This window comes from Daphnia pulicaria, chromosome 6 (genome assembly GCF_021234035.1).
Source record: "Daphnia pulicaria isolate SC F1-1A chromosome 6, SC_F0-13Bv2, whole genome shotgun sequence".
Taxonomy (NCBI): Eukaryota; Metazoa; Arthropoda; class Branchiopoda; order Diplostraca; family Daphniidae; genus Daphnia; species Daphnia pulicaria.
The window spans coordinates 24,086,163-24,102,408 of NC_060918.1; the positions used below are offsets into that span (position 1 = coordinate 24,086,163).

At 39.1% G+C, this 16,246-nt stretch overlaps 5 protein-coding genes across 6 annotated transcripts; 1 reads left to right on the forward strand and 4 right to left on the reverse strand.

The window, feature by feature from the left end:
- Window positions 1–2,607: 2,607 nt before the first annotated feature.
- On the reverse strand, window positions 2,608–5,112 carry LOC124344013 (carboxypeptidase B-like). Its single transcript, XM_046797406.1, has 9 exons — window positions 4,604–5,112; window positions 4,360–4,526; window positions 4,088–4,288; window positions 3,832–4,026; window positions 3,615–3,746; window positions 3,445–3,551; window positions 3,265–3,387; window positions 2,999–3,173; window positions 2,608–2,914 (listed from the first exon to the last, which is right to left on the reverse strand). Exons 2-9 carry the CDS (start codon window positions 4,523–4,525, stop codon window positions 2,748–2,750), a joined length of 1,266 nt encoding a protein of 421 aa, XP_046653362.1. The 5' UTR covers window position 4,526; window positions 4,604–5,112; the 3' UTR covers window positions 2,608–2,747.
- Window positions 5,113–5,177: 65 nt separating this feature from the next.
- On the reverse strand, window positions 5,178–7,552 carry LOC124344012 (carboxypeptidase B-like). Its single transcript, XM_046797405.1, has 9 exons — window positions 7,307–7,552; window positions 6,976–7,139; window positions 6,690–6,896; window positions 6,410–6,622; window positions 6,219–6,350; window positions 6,052–6,158; window positions 5,851–5,973; window positions 5,600–5,774; window positions 5,178–5,517 (listed from the first exon to the last, which is right to left on the reverse strand). The coding sequence occupies exons 1-9, from the start codon at window positions 7,423–7,425 to the stop codon at window positions 5,351–5,353; spliced, it is 1,407 nt and encodes a 468-aa protein (XP_046653361.1). The 5' UTR covers window positions 7,426–7,552; the 3' UTR covers window positions 5,178–5,350.
- Window positions 7,553–7,726: 174 nt separating this feature from the next.
- On the reverse strand, window positions 7,727–9,897 carry LOC124342226 (carboxypeptidase B-like). The gene is made up of 9 exons (XM_046795189.1): window positions 9,797–9,897; window positions 9,511–9,674; window positions 9,221–9,415; window positions 8,949–9,143; window positions 8,750–8,881; window positions 8,565–8,671; window positions 8,345–8,464; window positions 8,103–8,277; window positions 7,727–8,030 (listed from the first exon to the last, which is right to left on the reverse strand). The coding sequence occupies exons 2-9, from the start codon at window positions 9,671–9,673 to the stop codon at window positions 7,855–7,857; spliced, it is 1,263 nt and encodes a 420-aa protein (XP_046651145.1). The 5' UTR covers window position 9,674; window positions 9,797–9,897; the 3' UTR covers window positions 7,727–7,854.
- Window positions 9,898–10,259: 362 nt separating this feature from the next.
- LOC124344002 (rho guanine nucleotide exchange factor 7-like) lies at window positions 10,260–15,176 on the forward strand. 2 transcript variants are annotated; one of them, XM_046797393.1, is made up of 16 exons: window positions 10,260–10,429; window positions 10,501–10,599; window positions 10,789–10,915; window positions 10,973–11,138; window positions 11,200–11,341; window positions 11,405–11,481; window positions 11,537–11,643; window positions 11,701–11,792; window positions 11,861–12,097; window positions 12,173–12,254; window positions 12,319–12,449; window positions 13,955–14,178; window positions 14,268–14,371; window positions 14,441–14,530; window positions 14,599–14,689; window positions 14,820–15,176. In XM_046797393.1, exons 2-16 carry the CDS (start codon window positions 10,528–10,530, stop codon window positions 14,926–14,928), a joined length of 1,851 nt encoding a protein of 616 aa, XP_046653349.1. In that variant the 5' UTR covers window positions 10,260–10,429; window positions 10,501–10,527; the 3' UTR covers window positions 14,929–15,176. The 2 variants fall into 2 exon arrangements, with proteins under 2 accessions (XP_046653349.1, XP_046653350.1); XM_046797394.1 differs by having other exon boundaries at window positions 14,608–14,689.
- On the reverse strand, window positions 14,677–16,216 carry LOC124344018 (SPRY domain-containing protein 7-like). Its single transcript, XM_046797411.1, has 6 exons — window positions 15,977–16,216; window positions 15,707–15,777; window positions 15,601–15,646; window positions 15,355–15,515; window positions 15,194–15,296; window positions 14,677–15,132 (listed from the first exon to the last, which is right to left on the reverse strand). Exons 1-6 carry the CDS (start codon window positions 16,092–16,094, stop codon window positions 15,029–15,031), a joined length of 603 nt encoding a protein of 200 aa, XP_046653367.1. The 5' UTR covers window positions 16,095–16,216; the 3' UTR covers window positions 14,677–15,028.
- Window positions 16,217–16,246: the final 30 nt, after the last annotated feature.

Consider the following 16,246-nt stretch of genomic DNA (forward strand, 5'->3'; position numbering starts at 1 on the left):
CAAGCAAAGCATAACCTCAAAAATATACTACTGTTACTGCTCCACAAGGAAATCCATAGCGCTTAAAAATAACTGAGCGTTTTTACGGTTTTTACGAAAATCACCTAGACGATAAGCAGGCCCTTTTCCATTAATGAGTTAATGGATTGATTTCACTTACATTATTAATACCAAATAAAGCCTACCTCTCATGAGTGAGACGTAACAATCAGTCAATTAAAGTTGACAACCTTCCATTGAAGCAAGTGCCGCAACTAAAGAATAACAGGATCGCAATAAGTAAACAAACAAGTATCCCAGTCGAAACTCTTGATAGCTTACCAAATGGTACAGAAACAGAGAATCCACAATAATGAAGCTCATTGAAGACGCGGGTACGCCAAGAAGATGAACGCCTAAACAACAAATTACAGCACCAATCCGTTCTTGAAGCAAGCAGATTCCCATGATAATACAGCTTAGCCATCGGAACTAAACTGAAATACTGTAAAACAATCCGTTCACCCCTGAATAAAAAGAGATGTTAGTAATGTCCTCCTAAAAGCGAAAAATAATAGCAACAGCCTGACTTCAGAACAAAAATATCATCAAAATTTTATCAGACGGCAATTCCTATCATGTTATTTGAGGTTCATCATTTCCAACTACATATGTCACTGTTGTTACATTAAAAAAGAACCAAGCTTACTTTATTTTCAAGAATCAACAGCGATGTTTGACCATTCAAAATTTTTTGGTCGCGCAGTCTTGGGTTATCTCCAACTCTTCCGTCCAAGAGGGGGCAGGGGACTTCACGAACTCACTTCCCGCCATTTCTGCACAAAAATGACAATAAATAAGATTGAATTACCAGAAAAATATTTCTAGACTAGCTGAAAAAATATCTTAACCAACCATATAGTAAAGAATACAATACGATTCGGCCAAAAACCATTTTGAACTTTAGGCCGAATGATCTTTTGACGATATACGATTCGGCCTGTTGAAAAAAATGAATGATTCGGCCTGTTGAAAAATTGAATGATTCGGGCAATTATTAAAAAAAAAAATTTATGAGACGATTCGGCCAAAAAATTATTCGCCAAGTTTTTTGGTCGAATCGTATTAAGGTTATCAGACGATTCACGGCTGTTCAGGGCTATTCAGATAATAGGGCTGTCAGCCATTTTACCTTTTAGGTTTATTTGAGCAACTAATTTTTTACACTTAATTTTCTTAATGGAGCAGTCTAACATCCTGTGTTGCCATCAAATTTGTGTCCAAAATTGCCAATCAGCGTACAGCAGCTTTAAAACGCTGTACGCTGATTGGGCCATTTTGGACACAAATTTGATGGAAACGTGGATATGTGACTGCTCCATTGTACAACGTCGACCCACAGCACCAACAAATTCTAACTTGCAAATGAAGCACTGGGACATTATAAAGTATGGATAGACGTTAAGAGTGTTCCGAGTGTTCATCAAAGGCAATTAGTAAAATTCAAACTAGATTGTTGACTATTATAGACCAAATTATTGGCGGCAATCCTCCGGCCTTCTCCCTCCTTCAATATAATGGTTGCCAAATTAAAATTTTGTTTGGCCGAATCGCACAAAATCAATAATTTCGCATTCGGCCACCAGTCAATTCAAGAATAGAAAGAAGTCTGATCAATTGGCCGAACAGTATATTTTTTAATTAATTACTCGCCATTTTTGGCCGAATAAAAAACATAAAAACAAGGCATTGGCCGAATTGTATATTTCAATGTATTTTTCCACTCATACGATTCGGCCTTGGCCGAATAAAAAACTCAGAAAAGCGGCCACAATTCTTTGTTTTTTATTCGGCCAGGCCGAATCGTATTTTTTTGGCCGAATCGTACGGTTACCGTACCGTATAAGATTTAAGCAGAAATATCTTCCATACATAATTTACTACAGAGGATGTAGACCATGTCAATCAAGTCTAGGAAAAAATTTCAGTATCGTTTTAGGGATACCACCAACAGTATGCAATTAACAGGAAACTTTGTCTGGTTGGCTTATGTCACATTCACATGTCAAACCCTTAGGTCATCCCAATAATTTTGAACATTTGCCAACAAGCACATGCTAACACTTTCCAAATACCCTTTGACAGAAAAATATCATTGTCAAATGATTATCAGAGTATCGGACAGCAATTCATCATGTAGAGGTTCATATATGAATCTGAAGTTGCATTAATTAAACAAGCAAAATCGCAGTGCTTATTAACATGCACGAAAGCACATCTAGAACACGTGGAGAAACGCGATCACCGGTTTGCAGGACAACTGCATTCAATAAGTTACAATCTTAGTTAAATTTTGTTTCATACTTGCTAACACTACTTCATTGCAATTTGCAATACAACATCATCGTGACAACATCATGAAATAAAAACCTGAGCACTACCTGACCAGCTAAGAAGTAAGAAGTTATAACAAGAAATAGAGCTCTCACTTGAATCGAGTCAACTACAACTACTAAATAATTCAAGTGCAGACTGCAGACGACTTCGTTCTAGTTCCCGCTCTTTTACTACGGCAAATAGTTGCCAGCTATTCATAATGATCATGTTCTGAATTTGCCAAAAAAAGGATCTAATTTTTTTTTACTTGTATTTTGTCACACAAACTAAAAATTAAACGAAACAACACTGAATCTAGGCTAAACAGAACCACTAGCAAAACAGGTCGAATCGAACTACGTGAATAATAAAGAAAGTAATCCTGAAACGAATCAAACATTCAGTGTGGATATTTTCGAAGCCAAGACGTCCAAGGCGGGGAAGAAATCTTTGCTCACTGGCAAAATGAATGAAGCCGGTAGGACAAATCCTCTGATGGGAAGCTCGACAATGTACACGTATTTGATGCCAATCGATTTGGCCCAATCGGCCGAGTTGCCTATATACATCCCATAAAAAGGGTATATTCATTTATGCTGAAAACTAAAACTCAAAGATGAAGTAGTTACAGATTTAAATATACCTGAAGCTCGATAAAGAAGATCTACTGTATTTCCCACTCTATAGCTGAAGGCGCGAAATTTCGAAGCTGCGAGATTGGCGAGTGCCAACGTTTCGTTGTAATCAGACGGGTACTCGCGTGCATAACCCCAGGGAAGCAGAATCAATTGGCCGTAGCTGTGAAGACTCAAGTAAAGCTATCAAGGATATAATGTTTTCCAGTTCAAAAATGTGCATTAACTTTCATGCTATATTTAAAGAGTTCCTATATTCAGTTAGGCTAAATACTTTGATTTGATTGGATTTGCTTTTGATGAATTTGGAATACGCAACAGCCTCTGGCTCAGAAAAGGCTTTGGATCCTTTGAATGTATCGGAGCAGGGATTACTGCTCGATCCTGGACCACCCCACTAAAGATATTTCAATGTAGCGAAGAGAATAAACATTGCAGGAAAAACTAGTCTGACCTTGAAGTCAAAGTTACGGTTCAGATCAACACCTTGACACCGCCTTGATCCTGTGTTGGACCGGGTTCTTCTCCAGAGACGATTTCTCACATGGGAGTATTCATAACCTTTGAATGCAATTACAAATCGTAAACTACTAAATTCTAACTGAGTTTCTTATACTAAAATACCGTCGGGATTGACAACCGGCATGATGTACCAGTCGATGTTGAACAAAAGCTTCGCGTTGGCCGGTTCTTCGACCAGCTGTTGGATAATGTATGTGGCCAACGCGGGTGTGATCCACTCACGGGCGTGAAATCCTTGAAAGTAGAAATATGTATAATTTGACGATATAATATTATTATCAAACTATTTGTCGTGAATCTTTTACTGTTTTTATTTTACCTCCATCGATCCAAACGGCGGGTTGCGTATCAGGTTTGGATGAATTAGATATGCGAACGACGTAGAGCGTCCGATTTTCGTATGAAGCACCGATATTAATCAACTGGACAAGGTTTGGGTACGTTTCCGCCAAATAATTCAAGTAGCCGTAAATATCGTCCAGTCGGTGATAGCTCATCCAATCCATTTTGTGAGCTGTTTTCCCATAAATATAATTGCAGCTCCGCAAAAATGAAATATACTAATTATTATTTACCCGCTTTCGTATTGTAAGAACTAGCGTTTAAATTGGGATTCTCGTCATTAATGTCTTCCTGCAAGTCGGCGACTTTGACGACAAACGAAATGTTGGCCTGATCCAATTGTTGCTTCACTTTTATTTGCGATTGCGGTGGCACAAGGACATCGATCGGGGTATTGATGGTTTGGCTCTCCTGCCATCTCCACAGCTCAAGTCCTGTCACATCAAGAAATGTGATGATTAATTATCTTGATTGTGAGTATATTTATTTAATATTATCTGCTTACCGAAATGTTCGATCATTTTCAAAACGACCTGATGTTCTTCTTTCGAAAGGGTCGTGATCCTCCAGACCTGATATCCTGAATATGAGACGGCCTTATCTTCTTCGGTTGAAACCTGATCGACGACGAACGCGCAAGTCAAAACGAGTAAAGTGAACAACAGCGACATCCTACAAGTAAAAAATGAATAATCATTTTTCAATGTATGGAATTCTCTGTGTTATAAAATACAGTTTCAAGAAATTACCTTCAGTAGTTTATTTAATATTAATGGTATAATTATTATTTGGTGGACACCGGTAGACACCGATTTTGGGAAATCGTTTCGGCTAGCAATCCGAGAATAATATAGATTATTCTTTAGCCAAACGGCCTATTTTAAGCACGAGCCGACACAAGCTATTTTAGTCGATGGGAACATTATTTCAAACGGCAAGCATCATATCGTTTGCCCCGCCTTATTATTCACGATTATTCAGTCAGCACATATATTCCAATTCGTATAGCAATGAGGCCAAATCGAATCACCCAATGCCGATGTGATGGCCAGCCTTATTCTACTTTTTTCACCATGGCTGGTGGGGAATGGATCCAGCGAATATTTGCTTTAGAAAATAATTAATCTGCGTCCGAGTCTGGAATGTGTTATACAGGTACACAGTATGTCGAGTAAATAGTAAACGCATCTCTGCGCATAGACTGAGCCATTGCAGATATACCTGTGCCAGATGTTTAGCTCCAATAATAGCCAAAATGTCTAATGAAGCCAACACGTCCATGGAAAGTAGTGTCAATATAGGAGAGCAAATTATTTACCAAGCCCATAATAAACACCTGCTGTATTTATTTTACACCAGGTGAATAACATATGCTATTAACCTGTACAGAACTTTGTCCGATACTAATTGCTACAATTCCTATGCATCTATATACAGATACATACTGTAACTACTTTGTTGTCGTATGGCATATAGAAGGGAAAAGGGAATTTTGATTAGACATGGAGTGTGGCTACTTCAGCAGCGAAAACATCCAAGGCTGAAAAGAAATCCTGGCTCACAGGCAAAATATTCGAAGCTGGCAGGATAAATCCTTTGGCGGGAAGTTCAACTGTATAGCAGTACTTGATGCCAATTGATTTGGCCCAATCTGCAGAGTTCCCTGTTTAGTATCATAATCATCAAATGATTCAAATATGTCTAGTCGGAAAAACCTTGGGAAAAACGATCAATAACAAGCGTACCTGAAGCTCGATAAAATAGGGCCGCCACATTACCGACTTTGAACTTGTAGTGCTGGAAAGTTGACGTGGCACTTTTAGCGAGTGCCAACATGTCGCCATAGTCGGACGGAAGAGTAGCGGAATGGCCCCAAGGAATCAGGACCGCCTGGCCAAAGCTGTGCAACGTCAAATAAAGCTTCGTCGAAAAGAAATTGTTCATTAATTCTATGTGAAGACAAATAAAAATATACTAAGAAGAAATTACGTTATACTTTTATGAGATTAGATTTTTTAAGAATGAAATTTGAAGTGGCAATGGATTCCGGCTCGGAGAATGCCTTGATTCCTCTGAATGAAATTGCGCATGGATCTGCGTAGGAGCCACGATCACCCCACTGTGGACCAACAAATTTGAATGTGCATTCATTTTTTTTAAACGAGGAATAAATAAGAAAATCTCGCCAATCGCTCACCTGGAAACCAAAGTTCCGATTCAGATCAACACCTCGACATTTTCGCGATCCTGTCTCAGATCGACTTTTCCGCCAAAGCCTATTTTTGACATGCGAGTACTCGTAACCTTTTGAATCAAACGGATAATTAAGACTGGGATCTATAATGAATGATATTATTACCATACCATCTGGGTTCATGACGGGCATAATATACCAATCGGCGCTGAGCAAAAGCCCCTCGTTTGCCGGATCCTCAACAAGTTGGTGGATGATGTAGGTGGCCAACGCTGGGGATATCCACTCTCGAGCGTGAACCCCTGAATATCAATTATAAGAATAACATAATTATACGAAAAAGATTGAAATAACTAAACACCTGCGTCAATCCAGATGGCTGGTTTTGTGTCGGGAATGGAAGATGGGTGCGAAATGTGAACGACGTAGAGCGTTCGATTCTCATACGAAGCGCCGATATTGATCAACTGGACAATTTTCGGGTATGTATCCGCCAGATAATCCAGGTATCCGTAAATGTCGTCCAGTCGGTGGTAACTAGTCCAGTCCATTCTATGAGCCGTTTTGTTATTGTCTATAAAATAAAAGTTTAATTAACTCCCGCATTAGGCTTATATAGTCAACGCGTTCTTTAATGTTACCAAAGGTAGAATTTAAAAACCAGCTGTTATTATTAGCAGTGACGGGGTTTTCTTCGTTGATGGCGGTTTGTAAGTCACTGATTTCGACGACGTAAGACACGTTGGCTACGTTAAACTTTCGTTTGATTTCTGTTTGGATTTGCGGCGGTACCAGAAAGGTATACTCGGTATTCGTGCCTGTAGTAATATCTTTCCATATTTCAGTTTCTATAGTTCAAAAGAAATGTATTTTCTATAGATACATATGGTATTTTTGTGTAATAATGCTTGAAATTATGCATCTCACCGTAACTTTGAATCGCTCTAAAAAAGTTGCTATTCTCATCTTTCGTACGTGGCGTGATCCTCCAGATTTGAAATTTTGAATAAGATACATCCTTCTCTGCTGTGTGAGATGCTTGGCCGAATATGAAGCAACCCACGACGAATGCGGTTAACATAAGAGAAATCCTATGACAAAGATACGACAAAGATATTATTATCACAGCGCTGAACATTTTAATTCTAAAAATATACATGCATATAGGGCCGCCACACGGCGATTGTGGAATTTGATGGCAGCAATTAATAATGTTCTAAATGGAATTTGGGATAACGGATTGTCGAAAAAATCCTACCGATTTCTGGCATTGAGAGACATCATCCTGGCAGACGAAGAAAGTGTTGCTGTCGAGTAACGGTTTACGCAACGGCTCGTTGGAAACTTACGCAAGACGACGCGGTGCAGCCTACCCATATTGTCCTCCTTATGAAAGAAAGTTCTCCCATCTGGCACACCATACAATTCCAAATACAATCCGTTGCAAGGAAAAGTATATATATATACTTCTCATCCAGTTGTGGACGTGAAGCATACTGGCGAGAATTTCTCATTTCATTTTTACAGCATTCAACACGCTCCGATGAGAAAGTGAAAACGAACTGTGTGTGCTGAATTTCTTTTGATTCACGCTGCGTTCTAGGACGCAACTCGTAATGTATTTTGATGGCCCCGTGCTACTTCCATAATTAAAAATTCGAGACTATCTTTGGCAAGATCGAGGATATATTGCTATTCTAAACTTCGCCCATGTATTTGACGCAATGCAAAATTCAGTTGGACAGAAACCAGAAAATTCAATGCCACCACCACCTGGTAAAATGTAATTTTGACGGTTATCGCGGGTTAAACTTTCAAAGTTGCTATTTTAGTAGCAAAAACATCCAGCGCAGGGAAAAAATCCTGGGCCACCGGTAAAATGTTGGAGGACGGTAAGAGAAATCCGTATGTGCCTTTGTCGGCCAGCTCGAAAGTGTAGCTGTACTTGATGCCAACCGATTTGGCCCAGTCATCCGAACCACCTATATATACGTAACAATGAATAATATTTTAATTTTTGAATATGTTAAAAAGATGGAGTGGAAATTATATACCTGCAGCCGGGTAGTAAAGTGCGGCTGAATTACCAACGGAAAATTTGTATTTGCGGAATGTAGAAGTGGCGCTTTTCGCTAGTGCCAACATGTCGGCGTAATCACTTGGATAAGCCACGTCATACCCCCACGGAACTAAAGCAGCCTGTCCGTAACTGTGTATAGTTAGATAAAGCTACAGGGAAAAAATTAAAATGTAACATTAACGTAGATACATTAAAATTTTATACACAATTTTACTTTAATTTGTTGGCTTTTCCCAGAATAAAATTGGAAGTGAGTAGAGTCTCTGGCTCCGAGAATGCTTTGGTTCCCTTGTAGATATCCGAACACGGATTGGTGCTCGTTCCTAAACCACCCCACTACATCATGTCATCGCATGAAATCAAAATAAAATTAAGAAACCCTATAAATGTGGATTGCACAACAAATCAACTGTAAATGGCCATATTAGTTTTTAACCTTGTAACCAAAATTCCGGTTCGGATCAACACCTCGACAGCTGGATAGGCTTGACAAGGAACGAGTTTTACGCCACATCCGATTGGAGACGTGCGTAAACTCATAACCTTATAATAAAAATTGATATTATCAAGTTAAGTCGGATTTTACAATAAAAACATAAGGCTTATGGAAATAAACAATACCATCGGGATTCATGACTGGCATGATGTACCAATCAACGTTGAGCAAAAGTTTCGCATTCGCCTGCACTTCGACGAGCTGTTGGATGATGTAAGATGTCACTGCTGGTGAAATCCACTCTCGGGCGTGAATTCCTTCAAGTCATTATTATTCATTTAAATGTATAATGTAGGAATGAATAATTATTGGGTAACATATTACCTCCGTCGATCCAAATGGCGGGTTTTGTGGCGTTACAAGAAGAGTTAGAAATTCGAAGAACGTAGAGTGGCCGTTTTTCATAAGAGGCGCCGATGTTGATTAATGAAACGAGGCCGGGGTAAGTGGCATTCAGGTAACTCATGTAACCGTAGATATCGCCCAGCCGATGGTAGCTAGTCCAGTCCATGTTGTGAGCTGCCGATTAAAAAAGTTTGATTTGGCAACTTTCATTTTTGGCAAGGGTTTTAAAATTAGTTACGTTTTATTCCTACCTGATCTTGTGTTAGAAGAACTGGCCTTAGCATTGGGGTTTTCGTTATCGATAACAGCTTGCAAGTCATTGATCTTGATGACATAATTAATATTGGCTTCCATCAGCTTCAGTCCCAATTCTTTCTGGTGTTGTACTGGAACTAACAAATCCGTTTTGGGGTTATCGGATCTGGCTTCCTTCCACACCTCGAGTCCTTATCACAAGAACGGTAAATAATTTTTAACACCTATCTTTAGTTATACTTGCATTACGTAATTTATAGTTGCGCGATTTAATAGTTTAGCCTACCGTATTGTGATATCATTTTTGATAGACCATGGCGTTCTTCCGGAGAACTAATTGTGATTGTCCAGACCTGGACTCCTGAATAAGAGACATGATCTTCTAGCGGATTGGCTTGTCCAATTAGCAACACGGAACACAAAGTGATTGCGACAAACAGTATACGCATCCTAACGAATAAAATTGAAACGAAAGATTATAATTTGTTTTTTTTTTTTTAATTTAGTCGCTTCAAAGACATTATAAATTAATAATCAAAAGAAAGGAACGTCTAGGTATTTTTTAAATTTACTTTTTTTTCGACGCAAATGAGACTTGGTTAGCAACGAATGAAACGTTCGACGTGCAGTGCAGTTTCAAACTTAAGTGACGGGGTTTTATATGCTGAATACATGGCACAGCGTATGAGTAAATACAGTTGGTAATCGGTTAGATACGTCCGAATGTGTGTGACGCATTTCACCCAGATTTTTCACCTGTATTAATTCACGGCATCTGCACGAACAAGGAAAAAGAGCATTCAGAGTGCATTACAGCGCTAGTATACGAGCCATTTTAAAATGACGCAATGATAAAATGTGGTTATGCTATGATATAACCGTGCTATAACGTAAAATACCGAGAACAAATTTTCGTTACCTTTGCATGACATTGCATGTTTTGATGGAAAGGAGATCGATCCCTTTTTGGAGAGCAATCAAGTAACATTTTTTTCAAAAATTCCTTCATCGTTGTTCGTCAACAGATGGCGCTGATCAATTAGCTCACAACAACAATTTTAGTGGTCTAAAATAGTAAAAGGGCTCAAATACCGATTATTCCTTGGAATATTTCTCACAAAGACAAATATTTCATAGATTTGTTGTGTAGAAACTGTTGCTAGACTAATTGCAAAGGAATTGTACCCTGACCTAGTGTATTATTAGTGAGAATGAAATCAAGAGCAAACCTACCCCACAGACTTGACTAATAACTTGTCTTTATTGGTTATCTTAGGTACTGCTGCTCAACTTGTCAAGGAAAATGATTTCGGAACCTCCAGCTATCACTCAAGTGCAGGCTGTGTATAGCTTTAAAGGGAAAAATAATGATGAGGTTGGTTTGTTTAATATTACATGTGATATGAGTTGTTAAGGAACGTTTGGCAGGTTATCTAATTTCTTTACATATCCCTTATGCTATTCATATCATGTGATTGACATTTAATTAATTGACACTTGAATTAATTTGTCTGTTAAAAATTAGCTATTTTTAATTTGCTTTTTAATTTCTACTTGTTTCTAGTTGAATTTCAAGAAAGGAGATATTATAACTATCACTCAGAAGGAAGAAGGTGGTTGGTGGGAAGGAACATTTGAAGGAAAGACTGGTTGGTTTCCATCTAACTATGTCAAAGATATAGGAATAATTGGTAAGTTGTAGACTTAACAAATGTAAATTGATTGTAGAGTTAATATCTTCTTCGCAGGTGCAAAGCCACCCCCGACTATTTTCGCAGTAGAAACTGTTCCAGAACAGCAGACAGTCAATCGAAATCTAATTTTAAAAGATATTATTGATTCTGAAAAGAGTTACATCTCAGAAATGCAGACACTACTAAAGACTGTACTCACACCTCTGGGGAATTCAGACATGTAAACTGAACAGATTTAAAACTTAAAAAAAATGAATGAATCTATCTTTTACTTTCTTTAGATTGACAGCTGATGAATATATTAAAATTGTAAGAAACTTACCAGAAATTGTAGACCTACATGCAACTTTTAACAGGTTGTTAGAAGATTGCTATGAAAAATCGAGTCTTGAACAGCGAGTTGGAAGTATCTTCCTTAGCATGGTAAGCATTATCATTCATTAAAGAAGGCAAATATCTTATCCAGTAAGTTATATACATATGCAGGCTGAGAAAATAAAGTCTGCCCACACTGAGTATTGCAGTAATCACCCCAGGACTGTCTGTATCCTTGAAAATTACAAGTATGTTCAAAACTTGAATGTGTAAATCATTAATGTAATAATTTAATTGCGCCAGGGAAAAGTTGGGTTCGTTTGTCGAAGGTCTTGGAGGACGTAGCCCAGGCCTGGTCTTTCTGACTGCCGGGCTCAGTCGTCCATTTCGACGACTGGAACGCTATGGAGGTTAGATCTTCAACTTACCTTTAAGGAATACATTATTAACAAAATGTGTCTTTAAAGGTTGTTTGCAAGAACTTGAACGTCACATGGAAGAATTCCACCCAGATAGAGGAGATACTCAACGATCGGTTTTCGTCTACCAAAACCTTGCTGTAATTCCTTTTAAATTTTACCTTTATTTTCGTTAAAATTATCAACCCAATTTGCAACAAAAAAATAGTCGCATTGCGCTTCCGTACGTCGTCAAAAAGAACAAGAGCTTGAAGTATTGTGTGGTTCTGTCCGATGTTGGGAAGGTGACGAACCACAGCGCCTCGGTGAGCTTATTTACATGGGACCTGTCAAGATCACAACAACAACTCCGATTACAGAAACTAAGGATCGGCACTTGGTCCTTTTCAGTCAGTGCGTAATTTTACTCTCAGTGAGCCAACGGTTGTCGGCCTTCGTTTTTGAGGTGATTTACTTGTTGAAATAGTTTTTCATGTTAACTGCATTTTTACTTATGTTTGGGTCTTTTTATTTATTTTAGAAAAAATATAACCTTTCAGGGATGTCTTTAAACATGCAAGAGGATTCGGAAACATCTCGTAGCCTTACACTCGAACTATTGGGTAAGACATGGGATTAAAATTGGTTTGCCCTCCTTTTTATTAACGGAAAATTGTTGTTGATCAGTTTCAGGGTCAGAGAGAATTATTGTCAGCTGCCCTTCAAAAGAAGAACGGCTTCGCTTGATGGAATTACTTCAGAAACAGATTCGGAATCCAACGATTTCGTCGTCGTCGTCGTCATCTGCTGTTTCTTGCGTAAGTCGTCCACCGTTCCGGCTGATGACTCGCTATCTCGCTCTTCTGATCAAAGCTGGTCTGTTAACTCGCCTACGATTGCGTGAAATTCTTGATGGGGGGAAGGCTGAACACGAGCGGAGGCTCATTCTAGGTTGTGCCTTCATCAGTTCATCGGCAAATGTCGAGACAAACAATTTGAATCGTTTTCTGAGACAATGCCGGGCCGAGTTTCACTTGTCAACTGGTCATTCTCAACGGTCCAGCACACAAACACGAAGTATGTACATTGAAAAGGAGTTGACAATGGGGGTTCCCTTCATTGTCCGCAGTTGGAGTCGATCCACTTCCTCCTCTACCAGTTCTTCTTCCTCCTCGCGCTCTTCTCCCTTGATCTCGGGAGCAACTGGCGTGAAAACCCACTGCTGGTCTCCAAAATCCAGGACACGCGGAGGTTTCAGCGAAAGTTTAGATTGCTCTTCTTTCTTTTCGCCTAAATCTCCGAGGTTTCCCTCTCGTTCCCAATCACTTCCTCCACCGTTGGACTTGTGTATTACCCGATTCAGCTTCAAAGAACCGACTGCCGACAGAGCCGAAGGACCAGTTCAACGATTTTATACGTCAACAACCGTCGGCGCTTGGGTGTCAAACGTTTCTTTTGATTCCGGGCTGGCCGATGTGGGAGGAGCTGCTACTCCGTCACAAAGTCGTGACGCCACTGGCACGCCATCAGAACCCGATACTGCCAGCAATTCTTCGCCCGTCGCTCCGGTGTACCGGTCCACACTGTACGCCCACTGGTGGCGAAAAGCGAAAGTTTCCGCCGCGGTTTTGTTGGCACAGTCGCCGACTCCTCCAATTCCTTCTCTTCATTTCCCTACAGGCAAGGGGGATGGAACGTAGCGGATGATTTTCTTATCCTTGTTTTCTTGTCTTGGAATCTGCTGCTCACTTATGCAGAGGAGATCCCCTTCAAACAGTTGGCGTTGATTGATTGCCTTTCCCCCTACCCCGTTCCCCCCCTATTCCGAAGCCCAACTCGTGCACCATCCCGTACAAATCGCCCTCTATTATTTATTTTTATATTTTTTCTTTTCTCTAAGCAATCCGATTCGATCAATCAATCAAATCCGGTGCGAGGGTTGGTGCTGCTTTAGCTTCTCGTAACTTCTCAAAGTCATTTTGCCTTTCCACCAAGGAACTCCTCTTTGTGATCTTCCTTCAAAACAAGTTCGCCTGGGATTTCCGCACTTGATAATCTCGTAAATTGCGAGTTTGTAGGCGTCCAGTTTTTGAATGTCGAAAAATTCCCGAAGGATGAGCTTCCCGTCTAAATGGACGCACTTGCGCATGGAGCCTGAAGTAGTGAGCGATCATATACTAACAGCCCGGAATTTTTTTTTTTGAATTATTTCTCTTTGGTCTAGCATGTGTATTTGTGGAATATTGCGAACATGATCTGCAGTATTTTCTAGTTGCAACTGTGTGCTAAACTTACTTGTTTTCCCCTTTTCATTTTATTTTAGACTCCCCTACAAAACGTTCCACCCTCAACTTCTATCCAGTCAGTGCATCAGAAGCAGGCAGATGCCATACGAACGTCGAGTGCATTGACGAGCCGAGGGAGCACACCGGTAGTAGCACGCCCACCCGTCCAACATACTCTGTCGGGTCCAGCGGGAAGCCAGCAGTACCACCAAAACCAGCATTTCTCTCTCGCCTCGGCTTCCAACCCAACCATCAATAACAGGTTAGAAATAAAACTAGTTTCGAAAAAAAAAAAAAATCAGGAAATATATCAATTCTTTTTTTTTGTTTTTGGGGGTGAATCATCGCCAGAGTTTGGACTTACTCCTCTCTCCGTCCATCGCTTCCCATCACGACACGACCTTGCCAAGAAAGAACTAACAAAAGAGTTATTAACAAGTCTTTTAAGAAAAGAGGTATGAAAACCGATATACATTTGATTCAAGTTGTCATCGTAACTAATGATTTTTTGTTTTTTGGCAAAGAACTAAACTACGATGATGATTCACAACTGCTTAAGCTAGTAGAAGCCTATTGTAGTTTGACTGCAAGGTCACGCCAAACAGTCAAATCAGGTAAGGAATTTCCTATGTTGAAGTTTGGATGAACGCCTAGACTTATATAATGAATGGTTCCCCCGAAGCATTGCTAGAATCACCACAAGTGCTGATTGCCGAAGAAGAAAAAATCATCGTCGAAGAAGTACAAGGGACTCGTACGGTTGTAGAGGAAAGGTATATCTTGTTTTCTTTCATGATTATACAAACGATATTATTTATAGAAGACTGGAGAAAATGAATCGAAATCAAACAGATCGGGGAGCCATTTATGCTAACTAAATGATTTTATATCTTTGACATTCAGAAGTTTGGTTGACACCGTATATGCATTGCGGGATCAAGTACGTGAGCTGCAGAATCAAGTAACGTCCCTAGCAAAAGAAGTCGAGCTACTGAAGAACGTTCTGCCCTAAAATAGCGAAACAGTTAGGTAAATGGAATGATTCAAAGCAGATGATGAGTGTGTGAAACTTTGGCGTGATAATTGAATTTAGTTTTTAATGATTTACTATCCTATGTTTCTAAGAGAGATTGTTCCAACATGATTTTGTCAAACCCTGGTGGAGGATCGCGCACAAAATTTTCAAAAACAATGTCCAGTACAGCTCCGTCATCCACTGTAATAAATTTAAATGTAAATAAACGGTGAATTAATGTGAAATAATCATTTCCTTTTACCATATACTGCTGGATACACTTGTCCTCTTACATTAGTGAATGGGCAGTCCAATTTTTGACCATTCAAGTAAAAGTTCAGTTCAATGTGATTGTAGCTAACTCCCTGTAATATGAATATATATTTAGAAATAGATTTATAACTCTTGTGAGTTGAGACTTACTATGGTGTCCCCTTCTTGTGGTAGTTGTGTAATTCTGTGCATTTCTTCCTTGTTGTGACGAAGATAACCATCTGAGCACATAACCCAAGAATCTGCATCATTCCCCATTGGAATAACATTCAGATCTGCCTTTTCCGAACCAAGTCCAATGCCCCAAACACCTATAAAATGTGTTCAAAAAAATATAGCTGATGCTTTCAATCAAAGAGTTATGTTTTCTTAATGATTACTAATAGGTGAACTAACCTGACTGTTGAAGCCTCACTTCAAAATAAGCTTTGTCTTGCATAATCTGCATTATTACAATACAACACTTTATTATCAGAACAATATTATTTGTTTTGTAACTTACAGCTGTGTTCCCAAGTGCTCCGCCAGTGCCACATATTCTTGTTCCATCTTTAACAAGTACTACTTCTTGACCTGGGAAAAGGATTCAATGTTCATTAATATTATGTATAAACAAACAATACAGTTTGAAAATTGTAAAAGACACTTTGAAAGTGTTCAAATGAATTTACTATTGCACTTTTTAATAAAAAAATCCCAAATTAACTGAGGAATTCCCTAATGAAACCATAAACAATTATTGATTTTTTTTAGAAAAAGTTAAATCCTGTACCAATTTGTTGTTGATCTAAGGCTATTACAGGCTGCTTTTTTGTGGGTACTGTTGGAGTCGCAAACCCAAGATCAAGGAAACTGGCACAGCCTCTAAAACAACAAAATATGCTCGCCATTGATGAAACGCTATACGATAGTTACAAAAAAAAATTAACTAATTTTGACGTTCGGTTACACTAAAAAGATTCCAGACGAAAAAAATATCAAAAATAAAATTCGACTGAACTGACAGTTTTACCAACGTTGTCAGATCATAATTTTACTTTCT

Excerpts from the sequence above, each read along its gene's own strand:
- LOC124344012 (XM_046797405.1), bottom strand. The coding sequence starts at position 7,425 with ATGGGTAGGCTGCACCGCGTCGTCTTGCGTAAGTTTCCAACGAGCCGT. Across the intron at positions 6,159-6,218 it reads GCCCGTCATGAACCCAGATG|GTTACGAGTACTCGCATGTC; the intron begins GTATGGTAATAA and ends TTGATTCAAAAG. Across the intron at positions 5,974-6,051 it reads ATCGGAACTTTGGTTTCCAG|TGGGGTGATCGTGGCTCCTA; the intron begins GTGAGCGATTGG and ends GTTGGTCCACAG.
- LOC124342226 (XM_046795189.1), bottom strand. The coding sequence starts at position 9,673 with ATGCGTATACTGTTTGTCGCAATCACTTTGTGTTCCGTGTTGCTAATT. Across the intron at positions 9,144-9,220 it reads TTCTTCTAACACAAGATCAG|CTCACAACATGGACTGGACT; the intron begins GTAGGAATAAAA and ends TTTAATCGGCAG. Across the intron at positions 8,882-8,948 it reads CGCCATTTGGATCGACGGAG|GAATTCACGCCCGAGAGTGG; the intron begins GTAATATGTTAC and ends AATGACTTGAAG.
- LOC124344013 (XM_046797406.1), bottom strand. The coding sequence starts at position 4,525 with ATGTCGCTGTTGTTCACTTTACTCGTTTTGACTTGCGCGTTCGTCGTC. Across the intron at positions 3,747-3,831 it reads CGCCGTTTGGATCGATGGAG|GATTTCACGCCCGTGAGTGG; the intron begins GTAAAATAAAAA and ends TCTACTTTCAAG. Across the intron at positions 3,552-3,614 it reads GCCGGTTGTCAATCCCGACG|GTTATGAATACTCCCATGTG; the intron begins GTATTTTAGTAT and ends TTGCATTCAAAG.
- LOC124344018 (XM_046797411.1), bottom strand. The coding sequence starts at position 16,094 with ATGGCGAGCATATTTTGTTGTTTTAGAGGCTGTGCCAGTTTCCTTGAT. Across the intron at positions 15,778-15,976 it reads CTTAGATCAACAACAAATTG|GTCAAGAAGTAGTACTTGTT; the intron begins GTACAGGATTTA and ends TCCTTTTCCCAG. Across the intron at positions 15,133-15,193 it reads AGTGTATCCAGCAGTATATG|TGGATGACGGAGCTGTACTG; the intron begins GTAAAAGGAAAT and ends AATTTATTACAG.
- LOC124344002 (XM_046797393.1), top strand. The coding sequence starts at position 10,528 with ATGATTTCGGAACCTCCAGCTATCACTCAAGTGCAGGCTGTGTATAGC. Across the intron at positions 10,600-10,788 it reads AAGGGAAAAATAATGATGAG|TTGAATTTCAAGAAAGGAGA; the intron begins GTTGGTTTGTTT and ends ACTTGTTTCTAG. Across the intron at positions 12,255-12,318 it reads CCTTACACTCGAACTATTGG|TTTCAGGGTCAGAGAGAATT; the intron begins GTAAGACATGGG and ends GTTGTTGATCAG.